This window comes from Athene noctua, chromosome 14 (genome assembly GCF_965140245.1).
Source record: "Athene noctua chromosome 14, bAthNoc1.hap1.1, whole genome shotgun sequence".
Taxonomy (NCBI): domain Eukaryota; kingdom Metazoa; phylum Chordata; class Aves; order Strigiformes; family Strigidae; genus Athene; species Athene noctua.
In genome coordinates, this window is record NC_134050.1 from 4,116,701 (window position 1) to 4,139,940 (window position 23,240).

At 40.9% G+C, this 23,240-nt stretch overlaps 2 protein-coding genes across 13 annotated transcripts in view; one reads left to right on the forward strand and one right to left on the reverse strand.

Annotated features, from left to right (window-relative positions):
* Positions 1-3,298, forward strand: part of PAX6 (paired box 6) — a 25,672-nt gene extending 22,374 nt beyond the window's left edge. For all 11 annotated transcript variants that reach the window (XM_074918686.1, XM_074918687.1, XM_074918690.1 and 8 more), the window contains 2 exons: positions 1,929-2,079; positions 2,931-3,298. In XM_074918686.1, the coding sequence (XP_074774787.1) occupies positions 1,929-2,079; positions 2,931-3,016 (237 nt within the window). In that variant the 3' untranslated portion in view covers positions 3,017-3,298. The remainder of the gene's footprint in view (positions 1-1,928; positions 2,080-2,930) is intronic.
* An 11,088-nt stretch (positions 3,299-14,386) lies between these two features.
* The window catches only part of ELP4 (elongator acetyltransferase complex subunit 4), a 142,596-nt gene continuing 133,742 nt past the window's right edge, over positions 14,387-23,240 (reverse strand). For both annotated transcript variants that reach the window (XM_074918119.1, XM_074918118.1), the window contains one exon: positions 14,387-14,951. In XM_074918119.1, coding sequence (XP_074774220.1) covers positions 14,820-14,951 — 132 coding nt within the window. In that variant the 3' untranslated portion in view covers positions 14,387-14,819. The remainder of the gene's footprint in view (positions 14,952-23,240) is intronic.

The window sequence follows — 23,240 nt, forward strand, 5'->3', positions numbered from 1 at the left end:
TCTGCAGGATGGGGGGCTATGGACCCAAACCATGCTGCAGGGAAACCAGCACCATAGGCTTCCCCAGCATCTGAAAATACGCCCTACTGGGGAGGGTCACAAGAGAAAGGGCACTGTAAGGTGCTCAGCAAGTGCTTTTCCTGAATTTTAAAAGAGAAAGGTCCTCAGATTTACAAGGCAACAAATGTGGGATGAAAAAACCCTTTTTGGGGAAAACCAAAACAAAATAAAACAAAAAACCCCAAACAAAACCCGCAGTTAACCTATGGAACTCACTGGTGCAGTATTGTGGAAATTGCTGCCTGAATAAGCTGCTGGAGGGATCCGACCTTCTCGGCGTAGGTACTGTGGCGGCGGCACATTAGGAACACCTGAGAGAGGGAAGGATGTGATTAGCATCAGTGGTTATGCCAGCTAAGCCAGAATTGCAAGAGCTGTCAATCCTCATGCCTGAAAGCATTAGCTGATCACCAGCTGGGTTAGGAAGAAATCTATTCCTTTGGGGTCTGTTTCTATAGACCTTTCAGATGCAAAATTCCTCCTTTTTTAATGGTGGGGTTGGCCTAGGAAGGTGCTGGCCAATTACGGGAGTTTTACAGCTTTGTCTGAGGCACACAGCATTGACCACTGCTGGAGACAGGCGAGCAGATTAGAGAGCCTGACTCCTTCGCTGCGGCAATTACTATGTTACTAATTGCTGAACCAAAATTAACCAAATAAAGTTAGAGTCTCGCAAGTCTGCGGAAAGAAATGACGTTGGCTAGGTTGCTATTTCGTGACGTTGGAGGCCGGTGGCGCCGTTCCCGGCAGCGAGCTGAGAGCTCATGACAAAAGATCAAAAGGCTGATATGGGAGGGGACCCTTGGGAAAGCAGGAGGCCCCTGATTCACCGCCGGGCACCCGGGCAGGGACCTGGCACGCGTGAGCTGTGCTGGAAAGCCTTGCCTACGTGGCCACCACGGTGTGATGGCCACGCGATGTTGGAGCAGGAGATTTGGCAGCCGAACTGTCGGCGTCTCCCTGCGGATGCGTTGGTGCGTTGCTGGGTCTCCCAGAGCACAGCGTGTGTGCTTAGTGAGCGAGGCTGTCAGGATTTTCAGAGACTGTGCGTGTCGGGGATGTGCCGACGGAGGAAATATGTTCAGACGTGTTGAGTCTCGTGTGCTTGGCGCGGGAATTATTCATCCTGCTACCTGCCCCCGCTGCCTCCCCGTGTTGGGGCTGCACCCTGGAGTGGGAGATGCCCCTGCTTGGTCCCCCTCTGGCACTGTGCCATCCTTCACCCCCTGCCCTCAGCTGCTCTCTCCTTGGCAGGTGGGGGTTTAGGGGTTGGTGTTTAGGTAAATGGAGATGTCTGGTCTCCTGGGATGCTGCTGGAATGGGTTTGGGGTGACTGTGGCTGATGGGGGATCAACCCCCACACGTCATCTCTGCGTATGTGCAACGTGCTTGCAGATGCAGAACAAGCCCATGTGCCCCAGGGGAGTAATTTTTAGTTACACCCCTAATAGTTTTTAGTTACACCACCAAAAGCGACATCAGCTATCAGCCCTGTCTCTGGCTGCAAATGGCATGAGACATCCTTCTTCTAAAAAAGTACAAACAAGGGCAGCACTCAGGCTTTGGTTCCTTGGCTTAGGTATGTATCACCTTTGTTATCATCTAGATGTAGGGATCTGCTAGCCAAGCGTGTCTGAAAACATGCCGCTGACTGTCCATGTTGTTTCTGTAGACTAAAAACCTCTGGGAAGAGGCTGCTTGGTTGAGCTCCTAAATAGGGCTTTACATCCAGGTCCCCGAATCTGAAACTGAAGCTTGTTTTTGCCTGTGCGCGCCAGTTTTGAGGGCTGTCACCTCCATCCAGAAGAGTGTAACGCTGTGTTTACCTTGGCTGATACTTAACACTGTTTTGTCCTTTGCTCCAATAGCCCCCGGTACCCAGCCAGACCTCCTCCTACTCTTGCATGCTGCCCACCAGTCCATCAGTGAATGGACGGAGCTATGATACATACACCCCTCCTCACATGCAGACACACATGAACAGCCAGCCGATGGGCACCTCTGGCACCACTTCCACAGGTGAGTGGCCCCTGACCCCCTGCCTTTCTGCTGGCATGGCTTCCTTGCTCCAGCCATCAGGTTTTTCACATGTATTCCCTGGGAGAACTCTCTCCCCATTGCTGGGAGAGGTCTTTCCGTCGGGTTTAGTAGCTGCTGAAATGGGCAGAAGGTGAAAATGTATAACCTTGTGGGCTTGAGCAGAAAGTCTGATATTTAAGCTGCTGCTGGAGGGGTAGATTAAAGACAGCTGATTAACGGAGGTGGCGTTTGAACTGTGGTACAGTGGAAAGCTCTTTAGTGAGGCCCCCATCCTGCAAAATCCTCCCTGTGTAATTAATTTCTAAAGCAGCATTTATTTCACCGTTAAATTTCAGTGGAGATACTCACACCTGTGAAGTTAAGTTTACGTGAAAGTGTTTGCAGGACTGGGCACATTTTTACCATGTCTGTGTCAGAGGCTATTTTTTGCTAAGATCTGAAGTTATGAAAAAGGCAGGTAGCCTGTAGAAATATTAACCTGTGCATAAGAAGGCAAAACAGGGTAAAAAAGGGTGTCAGCATAAGCAGGCGCAAGACAGACACATTTTTAAAAGAATAGTGATGTTCAGTGTATTTTGGTCCGAATTCCCAACTGATACACATAAGCCGAGGCTCTGGCATTTATCTCAAAGCGTGACAGTTTATTTATAACAACAAATCAGTGAGATGTGCATAGGTTTTAAAAATATACACCCCCCTCCCCACCTGATTCTGCAGGCTGGTAGATAGCAAGAGTTAATACTTACTTGAATACAAGCACAAACCTGTGAAACTGTAATTGTGCTATGTATAGAAATACTAAAATATCCATTTTCACCCTCAATTTTCAGGTCTCATTTCCCCTGGAGTGTCAGTTCCAGTTCAAGTTCCTGGCAGTGAACCCGATATGTCTCAATACTGGCCAAGATTACAGTAAAACATGTGTTAATTCCATAAATGACTATATGGACAACAGTTGGATGTTCAGCAGTATTTTATAAAGGAAGAATGGCTCTCAGAGTACTTCTGTACTGCAACTGTGCCCTATGCTGTAACACATGGAAAAGACTTTCATATGGACCTTTGTACACTGAAGGCATTATATCAGTTGGAACAAATCTTCATTTTGGTATCCAAACTTTTATTCATTTTGGTGTATTATTTGTAAATGGGCATTTGTATGTTATAATGAAAAAAAAAAAAAAAGAACAATGTAGACTGGATGGATGTTTGATCTGTGTTGGTCATGAAGTTGTTTTAAAAAAAAAAAAAGAAAAGAAAAAAAAAAAGAAGCCATGATCAACAAGCTTTGCCACGAATTTAAGAGTTTTATCAAGATATATCGAATACTTCTACCAATCTGTTCATAGATTATGGATTGATGTTCCAAGTTTGTATCATTCCATTGCATATAATTAAACCTGGAACAATACGCACTAGATTTATGTAAGAAAAATATCTGTTGGTATTTCCAAAGGTTGTTAACGGCTGAAGCTATGTGCAAACAGGGGTTAAGAGAGAACTTCGATGAAGAAAAGAGTTTGATAGATAAAAGGTAGATTGTGTCTTCGATATAATCCAATTTGTTTTATGTCGAAATGTAAGTATTTGTCTTCCCTAGAAATCTCCCAGAATGATTTCTATAATAAAGTTAATTTCATTTATATTTGACAAGAATATTCTATAGATGTTTTATACACATTTTCATGCATCATACGTTTCTTTTTGGTCGGCAAGAGTTAATTGTTCTTAGATATAGTTGTACTACTGTTCACAGTCCAATCATTTTTGTGCATCTAGAATTCATTCCTAATCAATTAAAAGTGCTTGCAAGAGTTTTAAACTTAAGTGTTTTGAAGTTGTTCACAACTACATATCAAAATTAACCATTGTTGATTGTAAAAACCATGCCAAAGCCTTTGTATTTCCTTTATTATACTATTTTCTTTTTAACCTTATAGTGTGGTGTTGCAAATTTTGTTACTGTGTTAGGTTAATCTCATTAAGTTTTATTTTGCATTTATTTTCAGTTTTCAATAAGGAGGGATTCTTAAGAAACGTTTTTACAGACTTTCATCCCTTCCACCAGCCTGTAATTTGGGCTAACAAAAAGAAGATAGGTTCACGTATCTAATTGCAGCTGAGAGCAGGAGGAGGTTGTTTATTTAGCTCGGGTTTCTGGGGCTGCTCTAAATGAACTCCAGAATCCAGCAGAATTTCCAGCGGGGAGTTTGCATCGTGCCAGTCAGTGGTGGAGACACGATGCACGCCCGTGTCTATCTTTTGTAATTATATATAAAGTAGGTATAGACGCATATACACACAAATATACATTCCTGACTTCTAAAAATTGTTTTTGTTAGGATGCTTAAAAAGAAAAAAAAACCAAAAAAACCCCCAACCCAGCTGTGTTTTTAACAGGCTCTTTGGGAGAGTGAATACCATCCCTTTATATTGCCACACAGCACAATCTTAGTGTAATTTTCCATTGAACTTGTAACCTGGTTAATACCTCAATGCGCTTTGTGTGAGGGTTGTTAGTGTGGGCGTGGGTGGAGAGCTGCATGTCAAGGAATAATGAGAGAAGACAAATCAACAGGCAACAACAATGCGAGCTGGGACTGGCTAGTGAAAGCTAAAGGCCTTTAGTCACTGGCAGGGAAATCTAAACATTCCCATATCTATGAAGCTGGCTCATTGTGGTGCAGTTGTTACTTGCGAAGCTGTGCTGAAAAAGGGATCTCATGATTAAAAAGCCAATGCGCGGGGAGTTTTGAGTCAAAGCACAGGCATCACAAGCAGCCTTTGTAAAGCAAAGATACTATCTAGGCTGGTTATGTTTTCCTTTCGGCATATTTGTCACTGCAGATAACACTTCACTGTAAACTTGGAGTAAGAGTTGTGGTGCTGAGGTAGTCACAGTGCTGCAGACAAGATTAAATGCACGTAAACTTTGAATGCTTTAGGGACAAAGAGCAGCTTCCCTCAAAGCATGAGATGATAGATAATAAAACCAAGAGACCAAAGCAGCCAAAATGTGCAAAACCAATAGATTAAAATCTTTCTTTTTAATTGATACCGGTCAGTTGTAAGTATATTCGTTATACCAGCATTAAGTAGTTTTAATTATCTGGAAGCCATCCATTGGCAGATATTAATGAAACATGGATTTTAAAAAATTTATACGCATTTTTATCAGACATGCACATGCAGATTATATATTTATAAGATACGGCTAGATCGCATTAAACACCACAACAGGCAGGTCCCTTCTCACATAGCTAAATCGATTCTGGGAACAATTAATTACAGGTACAAACCCAGCATTTATATAGTCACTTAGTGTGTTTATACCTACTAATGTAGTTTGCTATCTAAATGCCAACTTCTGCTCAACCAGGAATGGAAATGAGCTTCCCATCCCTCCCTTCCCCGAGAGCTTTTGTGCCGCGGTTGCTGTTTCTGCAGGTGCCGAGCCGCGGGCAGATGCAGCTCCCTGTAGCTCTTCCTGGGTTTTCCTGGCCGTGCAGCTCCACCGCCTGTGGTCCAGCCACTGGTGGCCTCAATCGAGGCATCACCAGCCCTGTACACCCCTTCTGAAGCTTTTTTTCAGGGCAGGCTGTGCTGCGGGCTGCAGCCTTTCACCGCGCCGCACCTCTGCAGCAATGCTATAAAGCGGTTGCGTGTGCGGATGAACCTTGAGCTTATTTTGATGACAGGCTAGCTAGCCGCAGCGGAGAGGAGACATTTCTGGCTCACTGGCTTGTTGTTGTGCCCTGTGGAAGGAGGTCGGCGGGGAAAAGTCCCTGGCTGGCTGCACATCAGGGAGAAGTTGGGGCATTTAGTCCCCAGAGCGTTGCCTGCCTTGGAGAGCTGCTGCTGCGCGTGCCGGGGGCTCTGTCGTGTCCACAGCCCCGTCAGGAGCCTTTCCCCAGGGTGGGTTGGGGTGAGGGCATGAGCACACAAGGGCTCCCACGCCTGAGCACCCGTGCCAGCTCCCCTTGCTCGCCCGGGGCCAGGCGAGGCCCTGGAGCAGCCCCAGCGCCCAGGCGGCCTTGGAGCGGGGCTGCAAAGGGTGTGCGGCTGCGTGGGGACGTGCTGCCTGCCCAGCCACTGCTGCCAGCCCCCTAAATGGGAAAGGAAAACCTTCAGCGTGTTCTGAACAGCCTCCAACACCCATTTTTCAACCCCTTTCTTCTAGAGCTGTATTGCTTATGAAGACTGAAATCTGCTGTAATGTATTGCTCGGTGTAACACAGCGATTTCCAAGAGTCTCCTTTTTTCCCCACTGAAATTAGTGGGAGTTTTGCTATTGATTTCAATAGGAACGAGGCATTTCTGTGCATTTGGTTAAAATGTATTTCATAATAACACCTTATACTTTCTTTATAAGCCCCTCCTAAGGCATTTCACAAATTATAGTCACACAAGAATTGATGTGTGAGTGCTGTCTTAATAACACTGTATTTTGTATTTCAAATATTGTGTTCTAGATACAATATTTACATTTACAAGTGAAAAGGCTGCTAACCTAACAGTTATTGTTCAGAGCAGACAGATGATGAGCCATACATGCTGATGGCGAAGCAGACATGCATGCGGTGACACACGTGTTGGAATTGCCTTGCGCCGTGCAGCTACTGGCTTGAATTGTTTTTAAAAGGTAAGCACAAGTCAGCATGCGCCCTGCTTCAGGAGGTGGAAAGAGCTGCTTTCTCACCCAGGCTGTAACACAGAAAGGGGATTGCACCACTTCTTTTTGGCTAGGTTTTTAATTCATTAAGTGAGCAAAATGTTCCCATAGGCTGGTTTACTTTAGGCAGCCTAACATGGGATTTATCTCTGGGGGCAAGATTGCAGTTGCAAAGAACAACCTGCAAAGAATCATCTCCCTCAGGCTTTCCAGGCATTGGTAGTCCTATTTCCTTCACCTTCCATGGCCAACGGTGTCTAGCTTTTTTTTTTTTTTTAATTGTTTTTTCTGGTATTACTGACTAAAATATATTATCTCATTTTCTCTAGTAATATGTGCAGGTTTAGAGTTATACTAAGGTTTAAATTTGCTCTAAATTTCCATGATATAAAGAGCACTAGGAAAACTGAAAATGTGTATATATATATTTTTTTTTTTTTTTCCAGTTTGTTTCCATTTGCTCTTGTCCTCAGCTTCAGCAGTTGAGCATTGCTCCACATGCAGCTGATAAGGCTCTTCTACCTTACAGGAATGGTGTAGCATCTTCGTTTCAAATAACTCTTCTTTGACAAGACACCTGCTCACTTAATGAGCTCCTGCAGCCCTGTTTCTAATCAAAAGTCTGATTGGCACCTACAAACACCCAAATACAATCCCTCCCCCATTGGAAACAGGCATATGAATTACAGATGTGAGAGTAGAGCCTGTGCTGGCTGTTTGGTCTTGTTCAGATGGTATTTATGTGTCTTGCTGTGGAGAGAAGGCAGCCGTGGGAGCGTGTCTCTGGCTGAAGTGTGCAGGGACCCTTGAAGCCTCTGCCCTGCCCAGCGTGGTAAAGGCAGAAGAAATGTTCCTCCTCTTTGGGTGGGAAACAAAGCATGGAACATAGCTCCCTTTGGACTACTGCTAGAGAATGATGTTAGGCAAGTGTCTCACGTGTGTTATCTGTTTAGTTGTTCTTAGCCAAAGTAGCAGAAAATGGAGCAATCTGCATGAGATGCGTGGTAGGAAAGATAGTACTGTTTGGATAGGGGCCAGGTTGCTTTAGGATATATTTAAAATTCATTCCTCCTCTAATATACTCTCAGATGTAAAGAAAGAAAAACCCAATGTATAAGCAGACAGTTACTTAGGGTGGTTTATTTGGGATAGTTTACTATCCTAAGATAGTTTTCAATAGCGATCGTGTGGAAGATGAAGGTGTTTTCATAGCAGCTGCAGAAATGAACCCTCAAAGGAATGAAACCATTTGACCAGTCTTTCAACACGTACAGCTGACGTGTGACAGATTTTCATAAAACCTCCAGCTGCCAGAATCCCTGTTGTTTCTTTTGAAGATGGCCCTTTAGAGAAAAGCCCCCATGCAACCTGCTTTCCCTCAAGTTTCACTGCGAACCTCTCATGACTATGTTTTAATACAGTGAAAATTTCAGGGCCGGCCGTACTGTTCCCTTCCTCTCCCTAGGTGACGTCCCACCAGGGAATATCTCTGGTGAGACGATCATGATTTTGAAGGGGGTGAAGGTGAAAATGCCTGTCTGATGCCAGTGGGCTGTGTGCTGGAGCTGCTTTGCCCCCCTAAAGGACCACGATCCTGTTTTTGCTGGACTGGTAGAGGTCTGTGGTTTCTCAGGTGCTAAATTGCATTGCAGCTGGGTCAGATGGTGGGCAGAGGTTCTGTGAGCAACCCAGAAGGATCCTTCTTACCTTCAGGTGCCTGACAGGAGCTGTAAGTTGCATGAAATCCTCCAGCAGAGGTTGCAATTGCCTCCAGGCACCTGCCAGACCTCACGTACACTCCGGCAGCTAAAACCGGGGAGGGCTGCAAATTGCAGTTCCTCCTCTCCCGGGACATACGAGCTTTTCCAGCTGCACCAGAGGAGTCTGGAGATTCACAGATAACCTCCTTCAGGTCAGGCCTATGCCAATGGATTCTGAGTAGTTTATAAACAGTTATTCCATAGAAATTACATACAGGGCAACGGAAGGACTCTGATTTATATGGAACTGCATTGAGCAGATAAACACCTTCAGGTTGTTACAATGAATAAGTTATCATAAGCAAAGAAAATGTGTATTTCTCCGTGTAACTGTTTATGTTTTACCCTTTACATTTCTCTCTGCAAAGCCGGATTCATACTCAAGAGTCTATAGTTTGCAGCTTTGTGGTTCAAATACTGCAGAGGAGGGTTTATCTATTTTTAAAACTCCCTCAGTCAGACTGGATTAAATAAAAATCCAGTCATTTAAGTTTTATATTCTTTTTGCTTTTAAAGAAGCAAGTTGTCCACTTTGATTTCTCTGAATTTAAGTCAACGCTGCAAAATATGCATTCAAACCCTTTGATTCTTACGCAGACTAAGCTTCTGTTGGGTCTGATGATTTTCTGAGTTATAACTCAGTTGCTCTGTGGGAACTGTTGTTGATTTACACCTGTTTGTGCAAGGAAATATTTAAAATTTCATAGTCTTCTATAGACAAGGGCTGCTAAATGAACACCCCCCATTCTGCTCTTTGCATATATTCTTTTATTGTGTCTATCTGCTGTACTCTCTGTCGTGCATGAAGTCATTGTGCTTCCATCCTCTTTCCTGGTGTTTTGTTGTGATAAAGTTTTATTTGCTTGCCTGAAGTTGGCATGTGGATGGTGTATGTTTGGAGCTCCTCATCTGTGACCCTTTGCTAGTTGGGAAGAACTCCCCAGTTTTGAGGTGGCTCCTGGGAAGGCTCAATCTCCCACACTCTTGGACTTGCCTCCAGTGTGTCCAAGAGCGGACTGTCAAACTCCTCCTCACTCAGGTTATTTTCCAAAATTGCTGAGCTATCCTGGATGTAGGCTGGGAAGCACCATAAATGGAAATGTCACCATGCTGGAGAATTCTTCCAAATGCTTTTCCTCTGCCTGTCACTCTCTGTCTGGTCTTGACTGAGCTCAGCTTCATCCATTAGTTTAGCTTTTCCAAGTGCAAGGCCATGCTGGTGGCACGAGTTTCTTGCCCGGAGAGGAAATGGACCCATTAAAACTTCCCTGGTCAGGAATCAAGAGGTGGAGATGCAGCTTCCAGCTATGGCTGCTAGCTGAAGATGATGGGGCTAGAACTGGCATCAAGTCCTGATAGTCCTCATCCCTGTCCTATTGATTTAAAATAGGTCAGGAAGGCAAATCTGTTTTGCAGCTGTGCAAGTCCCAGGCCAAGAATGATGACCTGCACAAAACAGTCCTGGTCTATGAGGAGTAGCTCTGGGATACTTTGACAATATAAATAAATACATGCTAAGAACTGCAGAAAAGTCTCACTCAAGCAACGTATTTTGAACAAGTTTACAGCTTTTTCTCCGCCCAGTATGCTTTCCCAAAATATTGGCACTGAAAACTGCTTGATTTCATACCAAAACCCAAAGCAGACCTCATTTCTGTTCTGTAAGTCTAGTCCCATGAAATTCTGTAAGAGCTTTCTTTAGTGAGTTTGCTTTAACCTGACTCCAAAAAAAGATTCTGAGTGCACCAAAATTCACCTGTTTCAAGACTTTTAAGAGAATGCTTCTGACGCTGTAAGTGCTGAGAGCATTCTGAGGACTTGAACATTTAGATTCAAACTCTGTCAGCACAGAGAGAAGACTTTTTTTTTGATTCTTGCTGCATTTTGGATTTAACATTTACCTTCGATGCCAGAAGACTTTAAAATACATTTTTTTCATAGAGGAATATGCAGCTACCAATTCTCTAGATGTAACATTTTAAAAAAGATCCATGGGACCTAATCCTACCAGCTTCCTCCTGGTCTAAACCATCACTGACTTCTCTGGAAGATTTTTTAGATTAAACTCTACAGCACCAGAAAATCCACGTGCAATAAAATGTAGAAAGCACAAAAGATGTCTTCTTTTTCATATAGACAAAAGGTCTGTAAATTAGTTTGACGTGCCTAATAACTTTCAAAATTGTTTAAAGGTGGAATTTAAATAAGCAGCCAAGTTTTCAGGAGATGCTCCGGGATGCTTGATACTCAACACGCCTGAAAAATCTGTCTGTCTATTCAGATGCTGAAATACAGATGCAGGCATCCACTGTATTAATGATCTGTTTTTAGGAAAAAAAAAAAAAAAGAGCCTAACATTTGCTTATATTAGACTAGAAAATGAAAAAAAAAAAAGGTGGTGAAATTTTTCCTTTTTTTCCTCCATTCAAGCTCCCTTTTTTCTTAAGATGAAGAGGATTCACCTTCATTCCTTTTTTTACACAGGTACATTTATTATTGAATAAGCACCATCATGTGCTCAGTGTGATTAAAGAAAAGAAATGTAGGCCTTGCACTCAGGTAGCTCACAAGAGAAAATAAAACCCCCAAGAGATGTCATGTGGGATAGTACTTGCTTCCACTACCTCTTAAAGGCATAAAAGCATCTTTCCTATTTCTGCTGTGCTCTGTAGTTATGGATGATGTTCCTCCAGCACAGGCAAAAGAACATGTTATTAAATACTAATATACAATCCTGGAGAAATACTGGTTTCATATGTGTGTGTGTGTTTGTGTCTTTGTGTGTGTAATACTTGTAATATACACACATTTTTAAAGGGATGTGTTACAATCTTGTGGTTTCAGAAAAATTTGATTAATAGCTCACTTTCCAATATTGGCATAGTAAAGGATTTTTGTAAGTTAGACTTTTGCACTTTTTCAAAAGCGGTGTTTGGAACAACATCACTAGTTTATATCAAGTTTAAAGATGAAACCAGTGCTGTACTACCATACGTATCAAATCTGAAGTAGCTGAATGCCTACTTTCAGCTACTTTTGGTTACTGTTACATAAAATTTAATTCAGCTGCATCCTTGAAATTGCTTTTGAAATTTCTTTATAAACATAGAAAAAGACCTAATCTATCATAATATTCTTCTCATGATATTCTAAATACTTATATTTTGAAAACCCCAACACAACAGAAATTATATAAAGAATTCTTATTTGACATGTTAAAGACACAACATTTTAAATTTCATTACTGCTTTCTTGACTGTGTGTCACAATTCTGTAAAGATCAGGTTCTCGTGCTGAATTGGGAATGTCTTCACTGGGATGAATCTATTGTTTCCCTGCTGAGTTTGGTGGTTTCAGTTTGTAGCCTGCTTAAAAGTAGGAAGTTCTACTTAAAAAAATCGCAACAAACAAAAAAATCTTGTACCGCAATCTTTGTGGAAAAGAGCCCTCTGAGCACAAGTAAGGATGACACAGATTTTCCATCCAAGCCAACAAGGGAGCTCTGAGGATGCGAAAAGAAGCTGGTAGCACACTGCAACTGCCTGTCAAAAGAGGCTGCACCCATTCTTCGATTACCTGAGCTGTACCCCTTAGTTCAATATTTGCCTTCAAATCACGAGAAGAAAGAACCAAAGGATGCTTTGTACAGTCTTGACAGGACAGGACTCTTTGTACAGGAGCTTGACAGTCACAGACTGGTTATGGGGAAAAGTCACAGAAAATCACCATGTAAGCACTTCTCCTGCTTCCCAAGTCAAAAATGGTGCAAAATAATGAAAACTACACTATGTCTACCATATATCCACTATGTCTACCATATATCCATACTATCAAGCAGCATGTACATAGCATTATTTCACTTACCAGTTTACTGGATTAGCCAAGTCACTGTCATATGCTGTTGTAACTGATACGATATTTTGGAAGAAAAAGAAGAGAAATTTTGCTCCATGTTTTTGCCTTAGGTAAACAACACTGTACATCTGTATACTCTAACACTTATTTTATTAAGCATGTTTAGTGAGTCAGAAAAAAAATTAATCCAGATTTGCAGAAGGAGTTTCCTTTATTGTTCAAAATATTTGTCAGCTTTCACATTAACCTACCAAAGGTTTTGAAAGTGAAGTCTTATAAATGCACAGGACACCCATATACATGTATGTGGAATACACATGCTACTCGTATGTGGAATACACATGCTACTCGCTAACAATTTTCAGTGAATACAAGCTGACTGTGACTTTCATATTTTCTCTCCTGTATGTTAAGTCAATGACCTATTTAAGTACATTGGCAGCAATTTATGTCTTCTGACTTTGTATTTCACAAAGAAATAGTGTGTTTTGTGTTATTTACATTAAAAAGACATACTATGTAAAACTTCACCTTTGTTAAAAATCACTTTATCTCAAGTATTTAAATTGTTTCATGCTTTCAAAAGGCACAATTAAATATCTAACAAGAACTTCCATTCAATGTTACACATAATACAAAAAGAGAAAAATGTTTGAGACATCAATGATAATATTTTAAATATATTGGCACAGGAAAGTGGATGTCTTTTTGCTTTATTAAACTGACAGTTCAGTTCTGAAACTTTATTTTGAAAAGATTTAAAAAGGATTTGTGTCTTTAGAAATAAAAAATATAACAGGCATATCTAAAAAATATAGAAGAGAAAACCTGATTGTTACTACTAATGAAATAGCTGATGACAAAATAGTAGTCTTTTTGATTTTGATCACAAAAAATAAACTGGTAGTGACAGGATATGATGGATAGATTTGACATCCTGGCAAATCACTGTCATTGATTCAATTATTCTAATTCAGAATAAAAGCTGTATACAGTATGTGTTTATGCTACAGTGGAGTTTTTTAAGTGATTGACATTCATCATATTAGTTAGACAGTTTTAAAAGCTATGTCTTTGTTTTACACAGTGTTGTCAAGAAAAAAATAAAGTAGAACCTGGATTGCAGGGAAAAAAAAAAAAAAAAAGCAAACCACTTAACCAACTCTTGGTTCTAAACCCATCAAAATAAGTTGCCATTATTGCAGCCTATTAACATGTTCTTTGAAGAGTCAGTTTCACTCCAGCCATGTATAATAATACACTATAATAAAGACTAAATTTTGAAACTGTAATGCAATCTTACAGCTGGGTGGCTTGGAAGTTCTGCGGAGAAGAAGATATTACCTTACAAAATGGAAGTCAGCCTCAGAAGAAAGAATGCAAACCACTTTAATTTACAGGTCAGCTTCGCTTTACCGTTCTTTTGTTTGATAAGATATACACAGAGGTACATACAAACCAGGTAGAAGTTCACAAATTGTATATGCGAGGGTACAGAAGCTCGAATTACTTGTATATTCTTCCCTGCTTTAGACCAGCATGCTGTGATATCCTTCCCCGAGCTCACATGCACTCTTCTGGTTTTCTAGCATTAATGTAGCTGTCGGTTTGAATTTCAATCTTGAATTATGTCTGTTGACATAATTTCATAGCTCTGACTTCAATTGTTTAGGATTACTGTTTTGAACTACATAAGGAAATCAATTCTTTTCTCTATGGTTAGCAAATTCCATTCAAGTGCATTTTAATGCATGTAGTAAGCCATAAGGCAAAGTAATTATCTAGAATATATTCTGATTCAAAAAGCCCAACCATTCCTAACTACTGGCATATTAGAATAAAAACTGTCTTATATAGTTTAAATTGATTATTACATATTTAATAAACTAATGTAAATATTTCCTGAAATTTAAGAATAATATTTCAATTACAAAAATTAGTGGTTTTAAAACTGTAACTGTGTAGTTTCCCTTCCGAATAACACAATGACAATGAATCGCTAGTTTCATTCCTTTATTTCAATAAACCATCCAACTTATTATTCATACAAAAGATTAAATGTACGTCTATAAAAATTCCATTGGGAAAAATATCCCTTTATTTTTAATGTAAAAAAAAAATCTAGAAATGAAAGGATAAGAGTATTTTTCATATTTTAAGGAAAATTTTCGTATTTCCAGTCAAGCAGAACAATGGCAGGACCCAGCATAACAGAAGCTTTAACAAAAAGCAAAATCCAAACAAGCCCCAAATTAGTACAAAGAAACCAGAACCAAAAAAAAAAAAAAAAAAAAAAAGGGAAGGAACCATATGATAACATGTATTTTTAAAGACTGCTGGGTCAAATCATTAAGAAAAATATTTATATAAGTCATTAACACTCATAATTAGAGTGTCATATAAATCTGAGTGAAACTGCTAAGTAGAAATCACTAGAAGTCCAGGTGCTTCTTGCCGATGGCCATAGCACCACATCCTGAGCTCAGCAGTTTGGCGGATTCTGCCAGATCCTGTTTGCTTGTGCGGCTCACTGTGTCTGACAAGTCTGGAGGCAAATGCAGTCGCTGTGGCAGGAGATTTTCAGGAGGGAGAGGGAGAGAGAGAGACGGGGAGAGAGAGAGAAGAAAGCGAGAGAGGAAAAAACAGGGAGGGGAAAAAAAAAGAATAATTGCAGTAGAATTTACTTTCCATAGCATATTTCAAAATGCAGTCTTTTTCCTGACTGATCAATGTTTGCTCACACAAATAAAACACTTCCCAGACACTCTTTTAGGCTGACCTGGAAACAGTTTTGTACGTTTTCAATATATTAGATACTCTAAATGGAAATAGATTTTTTTTTCCTCATGAACATTTTCTAAACAAAAAATTTGCTCAAGGTATTTAGATATCATTATATCTATAGGCATTTTTCTTTTAAAAACAAGTGTTTTGCCTGTATGTCTACCCCTGCATCAAATCCTTTCATTTCTATGGCATTACAAGTATAGTTTTATTTCAAACGTGCATACTTTGTGGCAGGGTCTGAAAATAAATGATGTGATGGTCTAAAGATGGAGAGGGCTCGCCGTGGTTACAGCATCATTGTGCTAAATGTTTCTTCTTGATAATCTACTGATCATTGTTAATAAAACCAAGCAGTGAGAGTAGTCGTATTTGTATAAGGCAATCACATATGCTAATCAAACCTTAGTATCCCATGTGGGTTGTAGGAACTTTACATCCAGTTTACAGACGGGGAAACTGAGACACAGGTTATACTGTTATCCACAAGCACACAGTCCTTGCACAATACACCTTATTTTGCAACTATGACAAAAAATATTTCAACTCTCCGAGGATCTTTTACACTGGAGACATATAAAGGACATGACATGACCATTTAGTTTTTGTCAAGTAAGGTGAAAATTAATGTAAAACCGAGGCTTTACTTGGTTGATTACTGGCTCACTTTTGGGCACAGCGAGGTACTGAAGCCGGTCAGATGAGACAGTTGAGCATCTTCTACACAGTGCAATAATTTATGAAACTGGTATCAAGGATGTAGCATATTTCTTGAAAGATTTAGTAGGCAAAGGCTAAACTGTGTGGCTCTTCTTTTAAAATGCACATGCTTCTGAAGGGAACAGAGCAACAGTAATGGCTGCAACACTGTATTAGGAGGCGGTGTGGACTATCCTTATTCTCTGCTTTTGCTATGTTTTTGCTTTTATCACAACACATAAATACAGCTGCCTTTTACTCGATTCCTTTGCAACTTTCGTAGGATAAGAATTCAGTTAAAAAGCATAAGAATTATCTGCATTTACAGCAGGCTGACTGTTCAATTCATTGCTGGTTTTGAGATTGTGCAATTAGGCATAACTTGAGAGGTGCTGCAAAGCGCTTCCCACCACCGGCCACTCCTGGTTGTGGGCAGTACAGGGAGGAGAACGTGTGCGAGGTTGTTGTCTTCTCCAAGGGAAGGAAATGTTTAAAGTAATGCATGTGCAGTAGGAAAGCCTGTGCCCAGGGTGAGATGACATCCCTCAGTGTTGAAATAGGAAAAATGTGTGTATTTATTTGTAGCACTTTGCCTATGAAGCACAATTTATGTATTAAAACCCACTCCCCATGTATACCATTTAATAACTAGATGCAGCTCTTACCTTTTACTGTAATAAATCAGTGCTGTGGTATGGTATCCTTCACTCAGTTTTTCCCTTATTCCTAAGAAGGTTAAGCATGGCTGTGGATGTGAACTGTGCTCCATGATGCCTCATTTCTGCATCAATACAACATAAACTAGGGCATGTGCCTATCTTGTTTGTCTGCTGAGAAAAACGTTTGCTAGGAAAGAGCCAATGTACCACTTGGATTGCAACCACTGCAAAACGAAGGATGAGGAAAAGCCTGGAAGTGCAGGGGAGCACTTGATGGATCTGTCAGTCACAATGTGAGGTTAATGGTTGGACTGGATGATCTTCAAGGTCTTTTCCAACCTAGACGATTCTGTGATTTTCTTTCCCAAAAAGCGTACAGTACTCTGCCAGCAGGGTACCGGGTCTGTGGGAGGTGGAGAGACAAGTGAACTAATCCAACCTCTTCCCACTCACTGTTAGCACCTACCTGCCCTCCCCGGGGAGCAGGAGGGGCAGGTTCCTCCGTGGGAAATGTAGTACTGCTGTCTTCCTCCTGGAATTATGGACCCTTTTGCCAAGTCTGCCAAATGGATTCAGAGCAAGGTGATGAAGAGCAAACAGAACTGAGACTCAGCAGACTTAGGGACTAATAATATCACAGACAGGGAACAATTGTAAACCCTGTCACACTGGCCTGGACTTAAAGTGTGGTCAAAAGAAAAAATATCTTTGGTATTTACACAGCCTCTTCGTCAATGCTGTGTTTGTTTGCTAATATGCATTGTAAACATAAAATAGTATATTCATTAAATTTGCAAAGACTCAGATAGGAAAAGTAAAAATTAAAGATCCTCTGACTGGATGGTGGGACTGAATTAGATTTTTACAGACATATTTATTATGATACAGTGTTCCATTATACATGCATGTATTCTTCCCCCATCTTATTCAGTGAAGAGGATGCACACTGCTCATTTAGTGAGTGGCTATTCAGTATTTTGTTTTCTTGTCACTGTTTACTCTGAACTTTTCTGACTTATTTATTGTACACTATTCAAACCTTGTTCTGAAGACAGAATGGCTTTTCAATAGCACATGTCAGCATATAGCACTTGAATGCTTCACAAATACCAACTGTGTTATTTTCCCAATATTCTTGTGAGATAAGGCAGCAAAGTTACCTTCATTTTAGGGACAGGGAATTGAGGCACATAAAACACATGGCAAAAGGTATCTACTAATTTCAGAAACACAATCTGAGGCATTTAGGACTTGCTTCCCCAGAACGTTTAGCGTTGTACAGTGTTTCACATGATCAAATGCTAACTTCATTTGCAGCTGGGTTTAGTATTTCCTCAAGAACTCCAACTCAGGCACTCAGAAAGCGAGAGACACAAAATAAGAGTATTGAAATAAAAATGCTGGGTTGAAGTGACATGATCACACAGAAGCTCAGTGGTATAGGCAGAGACACATCATACCTTTCATGATATTCTTCAATCGTCTTAATTACAAGACCATCCCTCCTTCAATCCTTGCCCTCTCTACAATCCCAATTTTCAAATGTTACAACAAATTGCTGGTTCTCCAGGAAGCGTATTTCACTGTGTATGCCACATTCATCCTCAGATCAGAGGTATTCTGAACAATAAACAACACTAGGGTCCTCTGCAAACAACTGAATATTATCCTGCCATTAAGATCTGAATCACAGCATACACAACACGCCACCTCTGAATAAAGCCTGAACAGGCATTTCAAAATATCATTCCTTGCATTTTCTGTGTGCAGCTGAAAAAATATAAACAGGGCTCCAAATATTAATCCTATTAGATATTTTAACACCATTAAAAATATTCTAAATTTTAAACCACAAGCAAACTGGAAATTAACTGCATGGCATTATACAGACATCCACAGGTTAAACAACAGGCCTTTATTTTTTGGCACCAATAGGGACATTGCAGTCACTTGAACTAAGGCAGTAAGTGATAGCATGAATAGGCTGTGATCCTTTTTGAACACCAGCATTACAGAACGATCAGACATTTTCACAGATATTTGCTGACCACAGAGAAACAATCACATTTAAAGTCCCAGTTTAGGACAAAATGTTTTCTGGTGGACAGACTTCTCTGCTATTTCTGAGGCTGTGACCTCCATCCCTTTCAATCTCTCTTTCTCTTATCAGGCTGATAAGAATCAGGCTGATTTTGCTCACATCAGCAATCCCAGTTCTCGTTGCCCGGGCCTCCCAGCCTGCAACTGGTCTTCATGACAAAACCACCCTTTCTCTGGTTAGCTGCACACCCCAGCCCCTGCCCGGCCAGTCTCAGCTTTCCACTTCCAAGCCCTTCATTCCTACTCCTGCCAGTCCTGGGTTTCTCTTGCCCGTTTCTGCCCATATTCCATCCCCTCCTCCCGTTCCTAATGCCTAAGTCCAAATTCAGCACCAGGCCACCCTTCCTTGTCTCAGACCCTTGTCTTCCTCATCCCCTATTTTGTCCTCCTCCTCTTCCCACCTTGACCTGCCCTTCTTTCTCCTGCTGGCACTGCTTTCCATCCCCCTTCTCCTGCCCCTGCTCCCCTCCTCTGCCCTGGTGTCCCCTGACCAGAGTGTGGGCACAGGCAGTGGCTCACCCCCTGGTCTGAAGGGCAGGTACCTCCCTGGAAAAGGGTCAAGCTGAATATGCAAAACTGAGTGTGCCTGGGCCAAACTGGTGAATTTTCACAGGATGGCAGAAACACATCCCTGACATAAATGCTAGACATAAAATTGAGTATTTTCATTTGTTCTTTTAAATAATTGAAGATTGTCACGAAAATATTCCAGTGTGTGGATAAACACAAAACTTCCTGTATCCTACAGCAAGCTGGCAGGGCAGCATTATTTTAAGGGAAAATGGTCAGTCTGGCAAAAGTAAATAGGCAACTGAAAATAGGATCCTACAATTGCCCTCCTTGTGATAATTTCTTAAAGCCTGTATCAAAGAAAGGTAAAGTTTGTCAGTGCAAAAACTAGGGAATGCTGGAGTAAACTTCCTTTGCGCAAAGTTAATTGTATATCTGTGTTATCATAGTGTGTTTCATTACACGATCACATGATCACTATTTTCACCCATGCAGGCTGTCAGAAAGGTTCAAACAGCATCTTCAGAATCTGAGTCTAAGGTTCATTCACTCGATTAAGAAATAACTGGCTACAGAGGAAGGTTATTACTGTACAAGGCACAGCTAGGGAAGGGGCATGATGCGAGTGCTGGTGCTTCCCACCTGCTCTCTTTGGGGCAGGTCCCGAAGGCTTTGCAGTGGCAGGAACAATTACACCGAACCCGGCTAAGCACACAGCTTTAGGGCATGCATTACGAAAGAAAACAGTTCAGACAAAACTTATTACATACCTTGCCTCTGCTCCTCCCTCTGCCTGAAGAAAACTTCTAATTACGTTATTTGTTCTCAATGGGGAAAAAAATCCCAGTACCAGTGGAAGATAAGAATATGTAAAACGACAGGCCAGAAGGGACACGGAGCAATCAGTCCAATACAGTGCTGAGAGTTTTCAGACATTGCTCTGCCTTGTAAGACTGGGATGTAAAGATCCAAGCCATGGCTATTCCAGGAACTTTTAGTGGGCTGGTATATTTTGTTGGGGTGTAATTTATTTTTTTGAACCAACAAAATCCCCAGGAGACAAAAATACTAGCAAGTGCGTTTGCCAGTGTAGCTTATTGTATCAAGGGCACTGTTTTACAGATTTATTACAAAAAACAGAATTTCCAATGTAAGAACTTTTTTTCTCTTCAGTATTAAGAGGACTGACCTGCAGTTTTACTAACAACCTCTCCTGATGTTGATTATACCTCAGTTACAAAATGCATAGAAACAGTACGCAGGCTTTAACTGACTATAAAAGGGGTTGAAAATAAAGTAAAAATCATATGACTGAACCTAGGTAACCAATGACATGCTAAACAAAGAGCTAGCTGTTATAGATAATGTTAAAGAGCTGATTACTATACAACTATACACATAAGCTACACATATTCTTCTGAGGAACTGACTGGCAATGCATTGTGGAGGCAACTAGTGAAATCCAGTATTACACCTACATGATATAAACATATAATTATGTTTCAGATTTGAGGAAATGTGTGTCTGTGCAGATTGTTTTTACACTGGCTAAAATACTCAGAAATAATTGAGGCGGAAGACACTCAAGATACAGCAAAATTTCATAAAATTAATTGAGGGCTACTAAAATCACATATTCTGTAAAATGCTTTAAGCAATAAAAAGTAAAAAAATGCTTAGCAACAGTATGATAAGCAGATATACATATACTGGCAAAAATCTAAACCCGAAGTAATTCTTCTTCATATTACTCCAAAATAATTATAATATTTTGGTAGCTATTAAAGCAATACTGTAGCAAACAAATACATAATAACATAGTGATGCAAAGTAATTGAATCTCATAAAAAAAGAGGTGGTAGTTTGTTCTTAATTTGATATATATTAAAACAATTCCACCAAAAACCTTGTGACTCTGCTAACATGAAACTTTAACAACTGAGCCCAAACTTCCCGAACTAAATAAATAAAAAAAAAAATTATGATTCCATTTATTTGGATCTTTGACCAAAAAAATTGCTTATTAGTATAATATGGCTGCAGTCCTGCCTTGGGGCAGGGAGATGGGTTAATGACCTCTCTAGATCCCTTACAGTTCCATTTGCTACAACTCCACGAAGACTGAAGTCACCAAAGCTGAAGGGATTTGGTTTAGGGGGAAGAGGGGGGTGGGGAGAAGAATTTTAGGAATGTTGGGAAAATGAAAGATGCAGACTCCTAGTTGGGGAGCTTTATACCCTACTTATTTCTCTTTGAAGCAGAACTCTTGCCATACCATAAAGCCCACACAAGAGAGAACAGGAACAGTCCGTGATACAGAGGACAAGTTCCTGTTACTGTTTCCTCTTCTACTTATGATGTCCATAATGCACCCCTTGCATTGTTTTCCCTTTTATGTCTTTTTATTATTAACTCATTTATAATTACTAGTACTTATTTCTATTATCACAGTACCTAGGAAAAGACCTCAGCATTGTTGTAGGTAAAAAAAAGGTGGGTTTTAAGGAGAAAGCAGGAGATTGGTAATGCAGCTTTATAAAACCTCCTCTTAGAGTAGAGAACCCCATTACTTGCTTGAAAATTATCAAACTGTCGAATGATTGTCACCGTTACCTGACTGGAAATAGATTTCTTGATAATGAATAAGGTCTCACAGGCAGGTTGAGGAAAAGGACACGGAGGCTTTTGGAAAAGAAAACAAGTAACTTGCATCTTAAGAAAAGAGGGAGCCAGTGGAGGGATGCCAAATGACTCCACAGCCACTGAGCTGTCTCTCTATCTTTGCAGTGCAGACTACTGTCCCAAACAGGAGGCTCGAGCTGCCCGTGCTGGCAGCCAGCTCTGATACAATGCAGCTGCGCACCCCCAAACTGGGTTGCTGGGTGAGAAAGAGCTGTGCAAGAAGGAGCCAGCAAAGCCCTGCCAGGGGCTCCCCACTTTGCTGGGGAGCTGCACTGTGCTCCAGCCCTGGCCATTTTCCTGTGCTACCGCTGTGCTGGGCTGGGTATGATCCCGACCTGCTGCTCTGACTTCTCAGCCTGGCACTGGACTTGGATCTGTCTGGCAGCCACCAGCACTGGTGGTTGACCCTAGTTACCTTTTTGTACCTGCTCTGCTCTTCTTATTTGGGCAGCAGGGGGAGGATTTAACAGCAGTGGCTGAGCTGGCCAGGGACACCGGGTATACCTTTAACATAATGGCAACACGTGGCACTGATTCTGTGCAGTGCCCCAAGCCACAGCTTCAAGGCCACAGCAATATACTTACGTGGTGGGGTCCCTAATGAACAGATTTACCTGATGTCCCCACAGGTCACATCTTGAATTTCTAACTGGGGTAGCTGCCAAGTGGTTACAAACTCCTTAAGAGATACACATTTCAGGAGCATCTTGGCTTTGGTCAATGACCTTACTGCTTTCTTAACAGGTCATCATTAAGCACAGTAACTAACTGTTCTGCTTGGCAAAACCAAACTATTACCCTTGGGCTTAATATAAACACAAAGATGTGCAGGTATGAAACTAAATTTCTTCTAGAGAGAAGAGTCTATTCAAATATTTGACATGGAGGTGACTAAGTTTTGGCCTCTCCTCTTGCCAAGTTTGCCAATTGAGACACTCGATATGTGTATTATGATGAAATAAATTCTCTTTTGATGGAATAAATTCTAGTCTACTGCAGTGACATATCATTTATGTTGACATAACTTTCTAACAGCTCACATACAAACCTGACAATATGGCTATGAAAAGATGTAAAATTCTTACTAATGCCACAAAACCTAAAAATACTTCTGAGTTAATGTAAATTCACTTCTCAGTGACAAAACTGTAAGCTCTTTACCACTGAAGACATTGTAAGTTCGAACAGCAAGGACAAGAAAAATCACTCCAGCCAGCCTAGACACGTGTCAGGCAGAAATCTTGTAATAGTCCTGAAATTTGGTTCACAGATAATGATAGTGTCTCACAATCTATAAGGTTTATCTTGTGGAGAGAATGGTGCCGAACTATCCTTCCATAACTGCATTTAGGTCTTAGGCAAACTATTTTAAAACTCTTTTACTATGAAACTCTTCCATTCCTGTTCATGTTACAATTT